Source organism: Agelaius phoeniceus, chromosome 7, assembly GCF_051311805.1.
Source record: "Agelaius phoeniceus isolate bAgePho1 chromosome 7, bAgePho1.hap1, whole genome shotgun sequence".
NCBI classification, from domain to species: Eukaryota; Metazoa; Chordata; class Aves; order Passeriformes; family Icteridae; genus Agelaius; species Agelaius phoeniceus.
In genome coordinates this window covers 22468518-22487235 of record NC_135271.1, presented here as the reverse complement: position 1 = coordinate 22487235, position 18718 = coordinate 22468518, and the positions used below count along the sequence as shown (strand labels likewise).

Sequence of the window (18718 nt, the reverse complement as noted above, 5' to 3'; positions counted from 1 at the left end):
CTGTGACAACTGGTTTATGGCTCGCTTTCTAACTGGACTGGGCCAGTGCTGCGGTCTCGGAGCTTTCGCGGCTGCGTCACTCGCACAGCAGCGGCGGCGGGGCCCGCACGGGGCCTCTGTCCCCGCGGCTCCGGCTCTGTCCCCGCCACATCCCGCACCAGGACGGAGCGGAACCGCTGCGGGCGCGGTCATGTCCCCGGCTCCCCACCGCGAGGGATGCACGGGACGCCGTCCTGCACCGGGACCTGCCCGCGTGCCCCGCTGCTCCAGCGCTCAGGGATGCAGCGGACACACCGAGAACCTTTCGCTGCGGGGTTTCGCTGCCACAGCAGCGGGACCGGGACGCGCCATCGGTGCCTTGTGGCAGAAGCGGCGGCTCCGCGCACCCCGCGAGGTGCGGACACGAGCGGCCGCCCCGCAGCGCCCCGGCGCCCCCAGCTCCCTCACGGCCGGGCGGCACCTGCTGCTGGGGGCCGGGCAGCCGGCAGGGGGCGCTGCCCGCCAATCGCCGCGCCTCTGGACGCCGCGGCTGGGCGCGGATTGGCTGTTCTGCGGGGTGGGCGTAGCCTGGCACACGCGCTGCTGGGACAGCCGCTCCCCGCGCCTTGCGCCTTTCAAACGCTGAGAGGCGGCGAGAGAGCGGCAGCGGGGCCGTGAGGGACGGCGGGCGGCGGCCAGCGGTGAGTGTGCCCGACCGGGGGGACTGGGGACTGTGCCCGGCCAGGGGGCGAGTGTGCCCGGCCGGGGGGCTGCTGTGCAGTGCTGTGCTGCTGGCTGGGCGCGGTGGAAGTGGCCGGTGCCGGGTTGCACCGGCGGCAGCGCGGGGGTGCCTGTGAGGGCAGTCGGGGACAGGGCTGGGTCCCGCCCGGTCGCTGCCGCCCTCCGTGGTCCTTCGCTGCCAGACATCGGCCCGGCCCGGACCAGGGACTCGACGTCTTTAGAAAAGTTTAAAGGAGCTGGCTTTTTTCCCTGTAAACTTCCCTAGTTTAGTGGGAAGCCTTTTTTTCCTCATAGCTAGTTGAATCTCATTCTCCTGGGTAGATTACGTATTTCTTTGTGGGTTTCTGCCTGCTGTGGGTATGTGTTCTTCTCTGTTCTTGATGATACTGAGCTAAAAAAAAGGAGATGTGGTGTCTTACCGGAGAAACAACGTCAAGGCAACGTGAGGCAGGAGTTCTCCTTAATAATTGCTCTGTACGAATGATCATGCACAATGAAAGCTTATGTAATAAGCTCTATAATGGTAATAAATTTGATAATGGTAATCTCTCAGTCAGTGAGGCCAGTTATTGAACACAAATGGTTTTCTGCTGAAGTACAGCAGGAAGAAGATACAGTTTAGGAGTTAAAGTCACCGAGTGAGCACAGCCCTAAGGAGAGTCATGTAAAATTTCAGACATGAAAATCATCCTCTTAAATGGTAAACTGTCATATAATGGGGGCAGAAGGAATGCTTGCTTGTTACAGAGTGAGTCAAAGACTTGTGTATTAGATTGTATTGTGACCTTTTCATAATTTCTTAAAGAAGCTATTTCCTGCATATCAGATGATACTTTGAAGATATTTTTAAACGGTGTACTTTGTGTCTTTTTCCTGCTAAATTATGTACAGTGATTTGAATCCAAAATAGTTCTAATATGAATATCCATGTTCCATCCCACACGGGAATGTGAACAATGCTGGATGGGTAATGGGTTGCATTTGGATCATAACTAGTTCGAGTGCTCCCCCAGAAGTGTCTGACAGTGCATTTCTCTCATTTAAACTGCAAGTGTATTTTTGTGAGCTTGCTAACTGTCTCTGAATTGTAATTTGCCTTATTTTTTTTTTTATTAATAAAGGTAAATATGCTTTTTAACTTGAAGAAGCCATCAATTACTACTTCTGGTATCCTTCAGTAACCTTTTTCTGCATTGCTTTTGCATTTCACCTGAAGAGATGCTTCAGGCCTATAAACGTGAACACCAAACCCCAGTATTTTTATTGGGTTTGGTTTTGTTGTTTTTTTTTTTTTTCACTGTAGTAGAAATGCAGTGGGTGGGTGTATCTTCATAATGTGCTGTTCTACTGGTTTATTAAGGTAATTTAATCAGGATTACTACATCATTTGATTCTAAATGATCTGAACTTGCAAAGAGGCCTTTGCCCATTCATGCTTCTCTCTGACAATTAACTCGGCCTTAAAAAGGAAACTTGGAGGAGCTATGAGTGAGCCTAATAGCAAATATGAATATTCCCACTGGGAAAAGAACCACACTTTGTCCTCTTGTTACCTATTCCTGCTGTGTTGCAGTAAACAAAGAGGAAGGAGTTTTGGTAAATTCCCCCAGGAACAAATATCTGTTAAAAGTGTAAACATAAAGGAAGTGTGGAACATACTCAGAATCCAGAGAAGAGTTTCAAAAAGATTAAGAAAAGGTACATCTCATTAATAGTAAAGTAGCTCTTAGCATTTTTATTAGAACTAAAGCTTATCCCTAGTATCTTACAGATATGCTCCAGGGAGGAAAATAATCCCCAACTTATCTGGAGTGTTTACATTATTCAATTAGCATGTCTTGATTAGTATTCCTTTCAGGTTTTATTTTTACAGTGATTAAATGTGTTGTTTTCAGGCTGCTACTGAACAGAGTTCTGGCTATTCTAATTTTATAGCTCTAAACTCACAATATTTGTATACTTTCCTGTGCTGTAGCTATGGAATTTCCAAAACTCTTAATTGTTTTGCTTCAGCAGGTGGCTGGTATATAAGAGAGACACCTGCTGCTCTGACCATGTCGAGGAGAAAGCTGGAGAATAAAAGCCTTTCTGGCTTGTTGGCCACATCTCTGCACACACCAATCAAGACAGAGAACTTCTACAATTTTTATATGCTTGAATCTAAAGAGCTGGGAAGGTAAGATTATTCCTTATTTTATTTGAGCAGAGGAATTTCTCCTGCAAGGAAATTCTCTGTACAATGAAGCAAACCTTTGTGGTAGTAGATGGAGAATGAAGTATGCCCTCCTCCTTCCCTGTTCCCTTCTTTGCATCACAGTGGGTTCTTTAGGGACCAGGAAAAGGGACAGTGAGGCATAAGCTGCCAGCCTATTCCATGTCAGAGATCCAGAGGGTTTTCATAGGTATGTAGGTTTGGGATTATCTTCCATTCCCTGCCACATAGATTCCTGGGGCATGGCCTAAACAAGAGATGACATAGGGAGATACTGCAAGGAAAAGAATGAGGATTTTGACTTGGTTGTTCCAGGTGTTTGGGTGAGTGTTCTGAAACCCAGAAAACAAAGACCTTTTCTCTCCCCTTCCCAGCCTCCAGCAGTTAGACCGAGCTTCAAACAAGCTGCTGTTTCAGAGCAGTTTTGCAGCCTGCTTCCCTTGCTCTTGTTTGCAACAGTAAAATAGGAACTAAAACAACGAAGCAGCCAAACCCTCGGTGTTTGTGACACTGTTTCAGCCATACAAGTGAACGTGTGTTTTGAAATCACCGGGTTAATTCATACCTTGAGAATACTCAGTGCACTGCGTGTCAAGCCACGCAAGCACGATGCTGTGCTCATGTTTCCAAGCTCCCTGAGCACAAGTGTGCCAGGTCAGTCTCACAGCTGTGCCTTGCTGTGCTCCACAGGATCCTTTGCAGCTCCTTCTGTCAGCAGAGATGCTCTTCTGCATGTGGTGTGTGAGCTCCTCAGCCTTCATTGTTCTCTTGGGTTTTTTCCTATTTTTCTAGCATGTGCTTTTTATCTGGTACACTTTTATAGAAGTGCACATTGCAGCCCATAACTTTCTTCTTTTCTTAACTTTTGTCAGCTCTGCTTTTGAATTCTAAGCTCTACAGAAGCAGTTTATATGCAGCACCCTCTAAACTCAGGTATTGTTCCAACGCTGGATTTTCAGACTCTGCATACTTGTGAGATGATATCTAAAGCAAACAAAAGTGTAGATTTTGTGTGAATTCCAGAACAGTTTTTAATTTTTTCTATGCATGCAAAACCAAGCATAACAAAGCAAGTGCCAAAATGCAAAGAAAACTGAAGCAGGACTCTGTTTTACAAACATATTTGTGATTTCTCCTGGCCTAACTACATGTGTATTTTTTAATGTTTTTAAGTGTATAAATGCTTTTTAAGTGATGTAAAATCCATCTTTTCTTTGTAACCTCTCTAAATGATTAATATGCTTTAATTTTCACTTGCAGTTTTCTTTTTCCTGTTGAGATTATGTGGTAAATAGTTCTCTTGTTCTCTGCTTAAGCTTCCCAAGCCCCAATTCTTCCTCCCACACCCTTATCTGTTGGGTCCTTTGGTATTTAAGACACTGACTCACAAAGCTGGCAGGTTAGGTTCTGTTTAGTGGGTTAAGTAGTTCTGTCCCTGGTGTGTCCGTGGCTTGGCTTCTTTTGAAGTAGTTCAATTTCTGTGGTTTCTGAGCTGAGATATGAAAACATCCTGAAATCAGTTTTTCTGGTAGAGCTGGGCTCTGAGGGGGGATAGTTACCCAGGCACGGAGTGGGAACTGCTTCGCTTGCGTCAGTGCAGCACTTCCGAGCTGACGTTTTTGTGTTTCTGGAGCAATTTCCACAGCTCTAGAAGACTTTTTTTTATCTTATTTTTTTGCCTTAATTGGCACTCTGCTAATAAACAAACGGAAATTCTTACATCTCAAATCTGGAGGTATCACTGATCCTTCAGAGTTGTTAAACCCACAGGAACCAGAAGGAAGATTTGCCAAAATTGCTGGGGAGGATTGTGCTGTTCTCATGAAACTGAACTGGTTCCCCTTTGTTAATTTTAGAGACACTTTGGTGGCTGGCAGGGCTGATGTGATGCTAAAAGGAGAATGTGAGCTGGAAGGGGGAGGGTTTCCAACTTTGTGTGTATTATGAAGTTGAGCTCAGTAACTTCAAATGCTCTGCAACAATAAGCTGGGTTAACAGCTGGGAAAGAACGTGGCCATTTCAGGCTTACAAATAGTAGCTAAGGTGAAGAGTGTGCCTGTGTCAGCCTAAATAACTTTCACCTCTAAAGTCTAGTGCTTTCAAAAAAGGGGAGAGAAAATCTACAACTAATTGATGTTGAAATAAATGATGACAGAAGGCCTGTTTTGTTGAATTTTTTTTTCAAGGTACAGCAGAATGATTCAGAGTAATCTTTAAATATTTAATAATTTAGGCACGTTTGTGCAGTTATTTGCAAATGAAAATTGATTTTTTGCATGTGATGCTCATCCCTGTTTTGATTAAATACTGAAGTCTAGATTTTTTTTAAAAAATACTTTTTTTTAAAGAAATGTTCCTTTTAAGCACTGGGATTTTTGCACCAGAAAAAAGGCAAAGCCTGTAAGGCAGTGTGGTATTTTCTACTAAAGAAGCTAATTTAGTTTAAAGAACACAGTTTAGATAGCTCATTCTGAGCTGTTTCATTATGTTTGTCCTTAGTATGCTGTGGTAACAAAAACTACAGGTGGACAGGCTCATTTTGAAGAGATAAATATAGGCTGTGCACTTTGTACATAGCTTGATACTGTTTTTAGAACTTTACTCACAGTTTATTGCAGCCCTTCAAGTTGTTTTTTGTAAATAAGGTTTCTTTAAATAAATAGATTTTTTTGTATATAAGGTTTCTCTTTACAATTTGAAAATGCTTGTATGGAACCAGGCATTTCTGGGTGTGCCAGAAACATTAGTAACTATCAATTATTTTTTTCAGGAATTTATAACTTGGCTTAAAAAATGGCAATTTTTTCCTCCTAACTTTTTCAAAGATCAGCTTGGGGTTTTAACTACAGTATGTGGTTTTCTTCTAAAAACATTTCTTTGCCAAAATGTTTTTGTTTCCCTACCTAAACAGTTGGCTAGGAAATAAAGCAACACACTTTGTCTAACTGTAATTGAGGAAGAGAATGCTAAATGGTGGGTGCTTTTCTATTAAGATGTTTTGAAACATTTTGCAGATACCTGGGATTTTTGTAGCAGTACTACATGGTTTGTGGAAGGAAATTCTCTTTATGACTAAATTTTTTTTTCACTGAAAACCTCCTGCCCCGCCCATGCATTTAAATGTGCTTTATTTTTCCTTTTCATTCTCTGCATTTCATAGGGGTTTGCTTTGTTTGTTATTGTCCTGTAGGTGTTTTAGTGAGGTTGAGGGTTTTTTAATATCTTGCCAACCTGAACAGAGCTCTGGGCAGTCTGGTAAGACCTCATGGCCAGCCTTGCTTTAAGCAGGAGGTTTTAAGGGACTTCCAGAAGTCCTTTCCAACCAAATTATTCCGTGACCTGACCATGAGAATGTCCCTGTAACCTGATACTCTGATTTAATGTTTAGCTAGGCTGTATAAAGGGAATTTTCCTGGGTCTCACCAGAGCTTCATCTAGCTTAGTGTCCTTCTACAGTGCCTGCAAGTCAATGTTCAGGAAACAGTGTAAGAGTAGGCCAAACACGGCATTTCCCAATACATTTTTTTGTTTGTTTGCAATTGTTTGCTGTGTCTTCTTATTTCTGATGTTAATTTATGCACTTTTGATTTCCTGCATCTCAATGTTTTCCCTTTTATTTCGTAGAGGAAGGTGTGCTGTGGTTAGAAAATGTGTAGCTAAATCCACAGGCCAAGAGTATGCAGCTAAATTTTTAAAGAAAAGAAGGAGGGGTCAAGACTGCAAAGCAGAGATTGTGCATGAAATTGCTGTCCTTGAATTAATGAAGTCCAATCCTCGAATAGTTAATCTGCATGAAGTCTATGAAACAGCAAATGAAATCATCTTAGTGTTGGAATAGTAAGTATGCCTTCATCACATGTTCCATGTTTGTAGGAAAACATCTGTCAATATATTAATTTTTGCATGAGTTGCCTGAATGCCCAGAAGAATTGCAACAGTACCCTGTATACATGATGCTAATCTTAATCTTGTAATATACTTTATATTTTTTCCTTTAATGATGTTTCAGGCAGGCTGACTGGAAATAATGTTCTTGGAATACTGTAGAAGGTCCTGAGTGCTTTGATGCAACTTAAAGCACAAAAAACCAAGTCACTGATTCCAAGTATGTAGAGCACATGGTTGAGCACATCCATGCTTGTGAACTTCAAGTTAGCACCTGACATTTTTTTGGTGACTGGAGACTTACAGTTACTTTGTTTGTTTTGAGCTCCTAGATTTAGTGGTTTTGCTGTTTTAAGGTTGACTTTTGGAACAGTTTCCTAAAAAATTCCTGTATTTTTTACAGATGTTCCAGAAGTTTCTTATTAGCTCTGAAAATAAGTTTAATTTGGGAATTGAATTTGCATTAACTATCATATTTGTTGTATGTGTAAATTTTTGTGTGGAATGCAAGGAACAAAAATACAGCCTGTGAAATTAATTCTTTCTAAGCTTTGAGTTTCTTGTACAAAATATTTGAAGTGCTGTTGATGGTGGTCTCTGTAGACCATGGTATATTCTTTGGAAAATTTGTAGGAATTTTTCTAGATTCTATCTGTAAAAGCTTTTTTTTCCCCCTGGAACTAGATGACCCCTAACATATCATTTGTTCTAAGGCTTTTTTTTGCAAATCCTTTCCTACAGAGCTTTCAGCTCCTTAGCCATGTGGGTGCCCACCCATCCAGACCATAATATAGCTTGAGTACAGGAATACTGTGGGAGCCAGTGCTGGAAACCTTGTGAGAGCTGCAATCCATGGCATCCTCTGCCCTTCCCCTCATGTCCATGTTGCCTTAAGGTCACCTGGGGGGAGGCATTTCTGGCACCTCCCATAACCTCAAACAGTTTGTGGCTGTGTTCATGCATTTTGTCCATTATCTGACTCTTTACTAGGCTCTCATTTTAGAGAGTTTGGTAAATTTAGCAATGAAGTTTAGGCTCAGTGATCTGGAGTTTTGGGGAAGCCCTTCATCCATGAGAGAGAGACTTGAGGCACTCAGAGCAGGCTGAGTAATGATCTCAAACCCAGCCTGAAAGGAGGCAGCTGACACTGCAGCCAAGTGTAGGAATAACTCACAAACCACAGGGGCACAGATATTTCCATGCTGCTTTACACTGCTCTGAATTATTTATGAGCTGGTCTCATGGAAGACATTTTAGATTGGACTTGAAAAGAAAGGCTTCTTTGATTAGGAACTGATGATAGAACTCAGCTTCTGGAAGGCATCTTCCCGCTTGCTTGAGGGGACCAGAGCATTATGAGGTTTCCAGTCAAAGTGCTTTTTGCTGTCTCAACTGCTGGTTCAGGCTATAAGGAAAGAAAAAGCATCATCACATTTTTTTCCCCTTTTCTAAGTGTTTATATTAAATGTTTCAGTGTAAATATGTAAAAAGAAAAATATTCCCAGCCTCTCTGATATTACAGATACATGTTAGATAAATATGTGCTATTAAAAACATTTTTTCTTGCTAAAGATGCAAAATTTAAACTTAATACATAGATCTTCTTCAATGTGTTTCAGTGCTGCTGGAGGAGAAATATTTGACTTGTGTGTCCCAGATCTGGATGACAGAATTGGTGAAAGGGATATTGTAAGGCTTATAAGGCAAATACTTGAAGGACTTTGCTGCTTGCATGAAAACAATATTGTTCATCTTGATTTAAAGGTGAGGCTGCAGCAGACTTTGTTTTAGCACTTTATCTTCAATTTATTTTGTTCATCAAAGTAATTTGTTAAATACATAAAAATGATTAGGAGAAGGAGATTAAATTATATTAAAATGAGATTAAAAGGATAGAGATGAAATATTTTTAAATAACATTTAGCAATAAGTATTTAATAATAGAAGCTGAAGTGTCATTTAGAACATTGGACTTTTTTTTTCAGATTGAATTTATTAATTAGGAATGTAATGTTTTCTATTCTAGCCTCAAAATATTTTGCTGAGCAGCATCAATCCTCTTGGTGATGTAAAAATTGTAGATTTTGGGATGTCCCGGAAGCTTGAGAATTCCAATGAACTGCGGCAGATCATGGGAACCACAGAGTACCTCGGTATGGAAGGGCTGCTCACAGCCTCTCATGTGGGCTTTCCAGAAAACAGGAACAGTTCATGGAGGACACTGGGCAACTTACAGGCTGATAAAGAGCATCACAGGACAAGGCAACATGTTTGAGCTGCTTTTTTTAAAGAGTAGTCAACAAATATTTGCACCAAAAAGTCCTGAATTATATCAATAAGTGCAGCTCTCAATTTTATACTGTAGTATTTGTTAAATTGTTTTAATTAGAATTGAAATACAACATCAGCATGCACAAAGAAATGTTCTTTGAATTAATGTAACATCTTTAATGTTATTCAGTATGATGATTCAATGAGATTAAAATATTTGTTGGAAAGGGAAAGATTGCAGTTAACACTTGGCCCTCTCTGAGGGACAAGTTTCCTTCATGGATTGCCAACACTCAATGTTAAGAGCACTTCATTCTGCAGTGAATAACTTGCTACCTAGCCTGTGCTAACAGCCACTGATCCTAAAATTGGCTTGGTCATCTTGTGTTGCAGCTTTGACATGCTGAAGGCTCTGTGCATTCCCATTAAAAAGCTGTATAATTCAAAACCTCTTAGGAGAAAAATGTATGTGCATGCATCTGATTAGAACAAGTCTTGAAACTTGGATAAACTTGAGGCCATGTAGTGCCACTTCGGTGTGAACCAAGTAAACATCCATGTCTAGGCAAATAGAAATAGCTTTTTGCCACCTTGTGGCTTGGAAATAATAAATCTAATTACTGAAACTACATGTTGAGTCTCATAATAATGGCTGGCAAAAGAATGCCAGAAATGTAGTGTATGATTCAAGGCCATTTGAATAAGATATTTATTAAAGTATTTTTCTTCTCCACATCTCTTTAGCTCCAGAAATCTTGAACTATGATCCTATTACCACAGCTACAGACATGTGGTAGGTTTGATCTTCATTTTACTGAGGTTTGGTGGGACCCCTTAACAATCTAAGGGCCTGATGCAGTTTCATCTGGCTTCCAAGAATCCCCTCCTGTTGGTGGGCTGGCTGGAAGAGGGAGGGGAGGGGATGAAGCCCTGAGGATATAACTCAGGACTTACAGGAGTTTATGGGTCTGTTGCACAGGTAGTGGGAAATGCAGGTGGCTCCTGAGCCTGTGGAGGATAGGTGTTTGTTCTGGGGGAATAATAACAGTGGCTGGATAACATACTTTATGTATTACTTAATCCTGGGTGACATGCTTCAGGTATTAGCTACTCTAGGACACTTCCCTTCCCACTTGTAGGTTGTTAAATAATTTTTTATACAAAGTGTAAGAAGGATGTAAACTTCCTACTTCTTATCTTTAGGGAAATACCTGCAGAGTGAATCATAAAAAATGACAAATGCCTTGAACTGACCCACAACTTTTTGTAGTGTTTTAATTTTATGTGCTATGTTAAAGACTAGCTTTGAAATGTTTCCTTTGAAACATAAAATCTTCAGCATCTTAATTAATAATCACTGTTAAAAGTTGCTGGTTGCTCCTTTGAAATCCTCAATTCATAGTAGTAACTAAATCTGCTCATGAATGGTTTTTAATCACATATTATTTGCCTGCTTTTGTGGGAAGACATAAGAAAACCCCTATTGATGCTGTGCTCACCATGACAAACCCAGCAGCTGCATGTTTCCACATTGTAATGGGTTCTAGATTCTGATCTATCAGATCACAAAAATGTTTTTATTATGCATCAAGAAACCACCTTAAGATTTATCATAGCTGGCAGGATCTGTGGTACTCATGTTGATGTTCTTGGGAGAAACATCTCAGCTAGAAGGGATTGTAACACAACTCAGATGTCAAACGTACAGAGAAGTTGATTAAGTCTTTGCTCTGTTATCCAGAATTGCAGTGAAAGATGGGTTTTATTTGCATGCAAAATAGAAAGTCTGTCTTTCTTTGCAGCTCTATTATCCAGAATTGCCACATGTCCCAAGAGTGGGCTGTGTAAAAGTGGTATTTCCTTTTCCTAACAATCTCAGTAGGAAGAAAAGGGTCTATTGAAATCAAAGAGTTTTCAAAAATCCCTTCATTGAGATATATATACACATATCTTTCCTTGTGTGTGTATGTGCAGTCATGTTTGAATTACATAAAATTGAGGTGTAACATGTTGGCTGTGATTCTCAGAGTGGGATATGCCAGAAGTTTGATCTGCAGCCCAGGAAATATGCAGGGTGTATTGTTCAGATTCTCCAGTAGGTTTATATATTTTTGTTCTCTAGTAGGTTTATACATTGTGTTCTTATCTCAGGAACATTGGTGTCATCTCCTACATGCTGCTGACACAAGAATCTCCATTTGTGGGAGCTGATGTTCAAGAAACTTACCTTAATATATCTCAAGTTAACGTGGATTATTCAGAAGATACATTCTCATCAGTTTCACAGCCCGCAAAGGACTTCATTCAAAAACTTCTCATAAAAAATCCTGAGTAAGTAGCAAACTCCTCCAAGCAAGAATCCTAAACTTGTGGAGCACCTAGAAAAAGTGAATGTTAATTTATGTCCTTAATGTCACTGATAAGGTCAGTTGGATATTTCACAATGCATTGGTATTTTTGACTGGATATTTTCAAGTGCAGCTTTATGCTTTTCCCTAATGTGTGAGAGGAATTTTGGATTCAGTGTCTGGCTAAAATTATCAGATATTATTATTTTTACAGATAATGTTGTTATTATTAGGGAGGCTTGTTCTTTGAGTTTTTTTGTTTGAGTTTCTTTAGATTTTCATTCAGATGACAGATTTTTATCAGATTTTATTAAAGTATGCTCTAGAAAGGTCACATTCTTTTCTATAATTATTGTAGTTTGGAAAGGCAATGCAACCTCATTGCAGTGCTTTCTTGTTTCCTGACTCACCTTTATCTTTTTATTTAAATAGCTCTCTTACTATATTTTTATACTTGGCAGTGTTTTGCCTTGTTCAATGTTCTAAAAATTATCTCAATCCAAAGCAAAAACTTGTTTGTTTGTAAGGTACACCCCTTAACTCTGCATTCTTGGGGAGTTCAGACTCCAATCAAGACCTTGCAAAGAAGCTGAACTTTGAGAGTGAGCTGGTCAGGTATTACTGACTGCAGTGCTAGATATGGTCACCTGTGGTGAGGCAGTAATCCTTGTCATCCTCAGAGAGCCTCCAGCAGCAGGAGTGAGCCTGCCTGCCTGACTGAGAGAGGCTCTTGGGCAGGAGGAAAGGATGGCAGGTGATTCCTGGGAAGTGCCTGCTCTGAGGCAATGAGGACTCCATATAAAGTCTCAAGAGTCCTTCCTATCTTAACATCTCACATACACGGTTTGTCAGGATCTGAAAGGATTCACAAAACCCCAGTATCATGAGGGAATCTTGTCTTTCATGTTTGTGGAGCACCTAGAAAAAAGGAATCAGTGATGAAGAACCTGCTTTGATAACCCTTAGTGTGGACCTGTGGGATATTTAACATTCTGTCACAATTACTTCTCATTTTCTCCTGGGCATCTCAAGAGTGTGCATTATATACTCAATAAGGTGCCTTTTTTTTATTCCCATTCCAGCTCTTGATGACTATACCTCCTTGAATTTTAAGAGGAAAGGTCTGTTCTCAGAGAGTCAACTCTGTTAAGTTACACTTTTCTGACTGAAAAATATTCCTGTGTTCTGGTGGAGTTAGGGACAAGTAGTGGGCTCTGCTGTCTTGGAGCCAGTTTTCTGGCAAGTTTTGTGGAAGTTAACAATGCAGAACACAATTAAAACTTGCAGTAGCACTGTACTGGGTTATCCAGAGGAGCAATTTTCTAAGTCTGGTTTGTTTGGTAAGATCTATATTTTGAAAGAGTTTATGCCAGATGAATTGCAAAAGTAAAGCACTAGAAAATGTCAGAGTTGATGACATCCTGTTAACTTGGCCATCCTTGAAAGCATAATGACTGAATAATCATGAGCCTCACTGTTTATGGTCTGTATAAAACATATTACTTTAAAAGTAAAAGCCAGTGCCCATTTATGTGTACCATGTTGAAAACATTCCCAGGGACCATGTTGAAAACATTCCCAGAGACTATATTCCTTGTATATACCAGCTTTAGGGTAAACCATCAATTAAATTTAGATGCATGTAGCCAATACTAACTGTGTTTTGTAGCAGCTGAGGTGGGGATGAAAACACACCAATATTGACTCTTCAGTGTCAGTTTTGCTCAGGATTTTTAGCATCAGAGCTATTTTAGTTTTTTAGTGTTGGTGGAATTAACTCAAGCACCTTTCCCTTTCTCCCCTGCAAGGGACAGGCCCACTGCAGCAGACTGTCTGTCCCACTCATGGTTGCAGCAAGGGGAGCTCACGCTCCTGTGCAGCCCTGAAGAGATCTGCTGCTCCTCTCAGCTGCCAGGACACACAGCCAAGTGCTCAGAAGAGTGGAGTGTAAAATGCAGCTGCAATGGGAGCTGCAGTGACAAGGAGGACAAGGAGAACATCCCAGAGGACAGCAGCACGCTCTCCAAACGCTTCCGCTTCGACGACTCGTTGCAGTATCCCCAGGACTTGGTGACAGACTTCGTGTGCTAATGTAGAACATGGACTTCTCATGGAATGAGTTCAGCATAATCTGTTCCAGTGGTGAAAAAAAGGTTCTGGCTTGCCAATTCGTGCAGCATTGGCATGCTGGAAAAGCACTTTGATTCTTTTATGCTGGTGCCTCCTTTTCTATCCATTGCTGGCAGTGGATTTAACTCCCGAGGAATTGGAGTTGTTGCGCCAATAAAGTTAATTATTTTTTTTAAGAAGATATAATTATAATATTTTTGCACTTTTCAAGTTCTAGTCAAAAGATGGTACTAGAGTGAACAAACTGAAACCTGAAATGAGTTTAAGCACAGCCTTTGCCAAACAGTGGTTGAACACATGCATGCTTTTAGGACTACCTTTTCTTTTAGTAAGAAATTGGGAAGGGAAGCAGAGAAGCTGAATCTTGCTGGTTTACTGGAGTTGCTGGCTACCATTCTCACCACTTTGGATAGAGGCTAAATTTGGTATGTTTTGGGACTGTGGTGCATCTCTTGGGGCCATTTGGAAACCTGTTTTACCTCTAGGATCACTTGTAGTTCTGCCTTATGGATCTGGTCTACTTGGGCATTATCATGCATATTCTGTGTGGTTATGCTGTGTTGGATCTCTGCAACACTTGGCATAGAAAACAGGTAGATTGTCAGTCCTTGTGCTTATGGTCCTTGGCTTCTTAGCATAAATTACATTTGAAGATGAGATTCCTATGCTGATGTGAACATTTGAACTTGGTGGTTTGCTTTGATCAAACCTCTGAAATAGTATAATCTACCTGTATTTATTTTTCCTTATCTTAAAAAAAACTCCACAACAATCCCCCCCAAAAAACTGCACACAAACAAGCCCCAAAACACAAAGCCTCTAGTTAAAAGAGTAAACTGAAAATAACCATTTTTGCCAGTGAAACAGCAATTAACAGTTTTTCTCTGTGTCCCTCTAATGTAGAAGTGTATCTTGCTGTCAATTAGTGTTGCCCATAATTATTCAGCTTCATGCCTGCTCTGAGAAATGGACTGCAGTGTGTTAGTATTTCAAAACAAACTACTAAAAATTGTTTTAAGCCGTTAAAATTGGTTTAGTTAGTGGTATTTTTTAAAGTTCTGTGCCTTGCACTTTCACTTGTTTCTGGCTCTGAGGTAATAATGCCTGTGTCAAGTTTTGTCTTAAAGCAAATGCCAGCTATGCCTTAACAACCTGAAAGTAATACTCATAAAATAAGCCCCTTAATCATAACAGAGCCTGTGAGCTTTTTTGGGCAGTAAATTTATTATAACTCTTACAGATATTTTAAAAGTAAATGCCACTTCAAAATTTTTCAAGATTTTCCACTCCTCAAAGGTTAAATTTAATTGTCTTTAAATTGGATTTGTTTTCTGCAATAAAATACCACAATCTGATAATCTTTTTGAAGTGTGCCTGTGGATTTGTCAGTAGTTGGGCAGATTGGTATTTTGGGATATGACTGAGAGGTGAACCTGATGAGTGGTAAAAGGTTGTGTTTTATCTTTCTTCACACAAGGAAAGAGCAGGTTTTTCCCAAACAGATTTCAGTGTGAGGTGTCACCAAAATGCATGGGGGGATTCAGGACTTTTGTCTTGGTTTGGGGAGATGCTCATGTTGACAAGTGGAAAGCAGACTGAGGTGTAAGGCATGTAAAACTTTTCAGCTTGTGTTTGTCAGAAGAAGTTCTCCAAGATTTAATTTCATGTGAAATAAAGTAACAGGTTTGTTCAGCAGAGACAGAGCTCTGGTAGCTGGGTGTGAGTGAGCCACACCAGGTCTCCTCTGTGGATTAATTCTCAAGGAGCTTTTCTCAGTGGAACTGATTGTATATACAATTAAAGGGTTACTTTGCAGAGGCAGCTGTTGGATTCTGCTCTGGTACTTTACACCCTTACTTTTCAAAGTCCTTGGCTTTTCCCAGTTGTAGTCTTACCTGACCTTTGGATTTTTTTTTCTACCATCATGGACTCCAGTTTGAACTGGGTAAGTTAAAAGCACAAATTATTCAATACATATGTAGAAGTTAAAGTTCACTTAAGATAAAGAAGAAAATGCCAAAAAGTAGTGTAAATAAAGGTAAAAAAAATTTTTAAAACGTTGTTGTAATTTAAAATTCTGCCGAAGTAGTCCTGAATTGAAATTACAACTATATTTTAGCATCTGGAAAATAAAACTGATAGCATATGCCAGCACTTTATGATAAATCTGTTATTCCTTAATATTTTTATCACAGTATCTGATGTTTACATTTTTTACTACTTTAGAGCTAACTTACCTTTGAATAATTGAAATTTGGTTTTATCCAAAGAATTTAAGTTTTGAAGATTTTATTTGTGTTTTATATATACTTAAAATATACCTTGAATCAGACTTTGTTTGGATAAGTGCATTTGATTTATTTTAAAATATTATTGTGCAAATTAACTCCAGCTGAATGTAAATAGATGCACTGTAAGCAACTGTTTGTTTTGCTTCTTCTCATATTACTGAGACTTTCCAAGTGTGAATGAATGCTGAGTAACATTTTGAGATGACTGAAGTAATACTTCTATGCAATTAATGACCTTTTTCTTTTAAAAAAAATAAACTTTGCCATTTTTTCAAAACTTCCATTTTTTTTTATTCACAGAATCAGAGGCTGGTTGAGGTTGGGAGGGACTTCTGCAAGTCCATGCTCCCTGCTCCAGCCATCCCATCTAGGCCTTGCTGGCCAGAATGATGTCCAGATGGCTTTGGGTCTCCAAGCAAGGGCACTCAGTCTCCCTGGCCAGCTTGCAGTTCTCAGCCAGCCTCACAGTAGCTGAATGTTCTTGTGCTCTGATGGAAGCTCACGTGTTCCAGAGTGTGCCACTTCCTCTTGTCCTGTCACTGGGCATCCCTGATGAGAGCCTGGCTCCATCTTTGCACCCCCACTTCAGGTGATGGTATGTGTTGATAAGAGTCTCCCTGAGCTTTCTTCTGGCTAAACAATCCCTGCTGCCTCATCCTTTCCTTGTAAGAGAGGTGCTGCAGTCCCTGAATCCCTCTGTGGCCTTTAGCTGTGTCTGTGTGTCTCACACTGGCACTGCTCTTGTGTGAGGAAAGGGAACCTTTCAATGTCACCTCTGTCACCCTGCTGGTGCAGCCCATGCCATCAGCCTGGTCTGGGCACACTGCTGCCTCCTCTCCAACTCCAGGAGCCCAGGGCCTTCTCTGCAAAGGGGTTTTAACAGCTGGATGGCTCCAGGATGTATCAGCGTGCAGGGCTCTTCCTCCACGTCCCATTTCTCCAGCCTGCAGAGGGTGCCTATGGATGGCAGCAGGAGCTGCAGGTGTATCAGCCACTCCCAGTTTGTGTCACCTGCAGCCTTGCTGAGGGCATGCTCTGCCCATCATCATTAGCCAGGATCTTCTGGGAGAGTGTCAGAGGTCTGGGCAGGCAGTGCTGCTCTCCCTTCAGCTCCTGGCAGTCCCTTCACTGCAGAGGGTTGCTCAAGTCTGACTTCCCCTTGCTGAACCCATGCTGACTACTACCAGTGAATCATGAACTTAGCAGCTCACTTCCTGGAACTGTTCTCCACATGTCTGGGGTTTATGTAAAAAATGTTGCTGTTCCTATTTGTCATGATCTAGTTATATCTTGCTGTACTTAATGAGGTGATACTTTTTATATTAAATTCTACTGCCCTTTCTGAATGGCTGTGTGTAAGACAACTTAAATGCAATCTTTGTTATACATATTAACTTCCTAGGGCATTAATGGTACATTTGTTTCATTTTCGAGTAGATGGCTGAAATAAAAAAACAACAAACCCCAAAACAAGTGTGCTTTAGAAAGGGAATTGCACTCAAAAGAGGGGGTTAACTCCTGGTGGCCTGGGTAGCGTGTTTCTTCCAAAAGGCACATTTCATTGACAGAGCTTTTCCATTGTTTGACGTGCACAAATGGCCTTTCTTTTTAGTGAAAGAAACAGTGTGTCCATCCACTGCCACTGTCCAGCCAGTGTGGCTGCTTTGGTGTTGCAGCATTAAATTCAGAAATGATCTGAATATTTACATTTCTTGCAGTGAGGGTTCTTACCAGGAATGATGCCTATTTTTTTAACACATCAAGAAAACAAGCTATTCTGTTTAATGGCAGTTTGAGACAACTGGAAATTTCTGCTTTTTCAAAAATCCTAAAGGAGGAGATATCTTTGAGAAATGCATCACAGTGGCTTTAAACTGAGAGTAGAGTTAGTTTAGATAATGAGAAGAAATTCTTGATAGTAAGGGCTGCGAGGCACTGGAACAGGTTGCTCAGAGAAGCTGTGGATGCCCCATCCCTAGAAGCGTTCAAGGCCAGGTTGGACAGGGCTCTGAGCAACCTGATCTAGTGGAAGGTCTCCCTACCCATGGCAGAGGATTGGAACTTCCTGATCAGCAAGGTCCCTCCCAACCCAAGCCATTATATGGTAATAACTGACCCTCCTCTTACCAAGACAGCTGTGCTTGTGCTCCTGCCTGTGAGGCAAGTTGAGTTTGAAAAAATACTTGGTAAAATTGGGGCAGAACACGAGTGTGCTATTACTGTGTTTGTTTCAGAAACTGCTCATCTTGGGCATTGAGAACCTGGCAGCTGACAGGCTTGAAAATACTGCTTGGTCCACTCAGCATTGCAGAAATGAGCAAGATACAGAATGAATCAGAGTGTAGGAAGTCTACTGAATTTAATGGTACTATTACAAGGCTGAATTGCCAAGTCATCTATCAGTGAGTAATGTGCTATGAGAGTAAAAGGAAACTTTTTAATAATTAAAATCAGGTGCAGGAATGATCCCATAAAAGTTCTTATCTGGTTTCCCATGTAGTGAATAAACAGCAAGGTAGGTATTATTATTGTTCTTCTGATAATGAAAAATACTACATGTATAAGCATTTTCTTTATAATGTTTCTCATATTAGCAATCTGTTTCTTTCTTCCTCTGAAGAGTACAAGCAGGTATGCTGTTTCCAGTTTCCTAATCAGACAATAAATCCCAAAAGGTCACATGCCAGCAAAAGGACTCCCATGCCCAGCAGTGGAAGCAGTGTGTGCTGAATGTGCCACTGCTTGCTGTAGGTATAGTTCTCATAGTTGAAATAGCAGGGAGCTCCCTTTGCCTGCTTTCCAGCTGGACTGGTCCATATCATAGCCAGTACAGACCAGAGCTTGTGTGAATCTCTCTATGC

At 40.9% G+C, this 18718-nt stretch overlaps 1 protein-coding gene across 3 annotated transcripts; it reads left to right on the top strand.

Moving 5' to 3' along the window:
* The first annotated feature begins 577 nt into the window (after positions 1-577).
* STK17B (serine/threonine kinase 17b) lies at positions 578-14924 on the top strand. Of its 3 annotated transcripts, none has more exons than XM_077181205.1 (8): positions 578-680; positions 2734-2896; positions 6557-6769; positions 8437-8581; positions 8844-8970; positions 9833-9881; positions 11240-11419; positions 13245-14924. In XM_077181205.1, the coding sequence occupies exons 2-8, from the start codon at positions 2775-2777 to the stop codon at positions 13525-13527; spliced, it is 1119 nt and encodes a 372-aa protein (XP_077037320.1). In that variant the 5' UTR covers positions 578-680; positions 2734-2774; the 3' UTR covers positions 13528-14924. The 3 variants fall into 3 exon arrangements, with proteins under 3 accessions (XP_077037320.1, XP_054492415.2, XP_077037319.1); XM_054636440.2 differs by having other exon boundaries at positions 588-680; positions 2737-2896; XM_077181204.1 differs by lacking the exons at positions 578-680; positions 2734-2896 and having other exon boundaries at positions 3883-6769.
* The last annotated feature ends 3794 nt before the right edge of the window (positions 14925-18718 follow it).

Bases quoted from the DNA above. Each gene is read 5' to 3' on its own strand.
- STK17B (XM_077181204.1), top strand. From the start codon at position 6,402: ATGTTCAGGAAACAGTGTAAGAGTAGGCCAAACACGGCATTTCCCAAT. The intron at 8,971-9,832 runs GTATGGAAGGGC...ACATCTCTTTAG, and splicing joins GGGAACCACAGAGTACCTCG to CTCCAGAAATCTTGAACTAT. The intron at 11,420-13,244 runs GTAAGTAGCAAA...CTCCCCTGCAAG, and splicing joins CTTCTCATAAAAAATCCTGA to GGACAGGCCCACTGCAGCAG.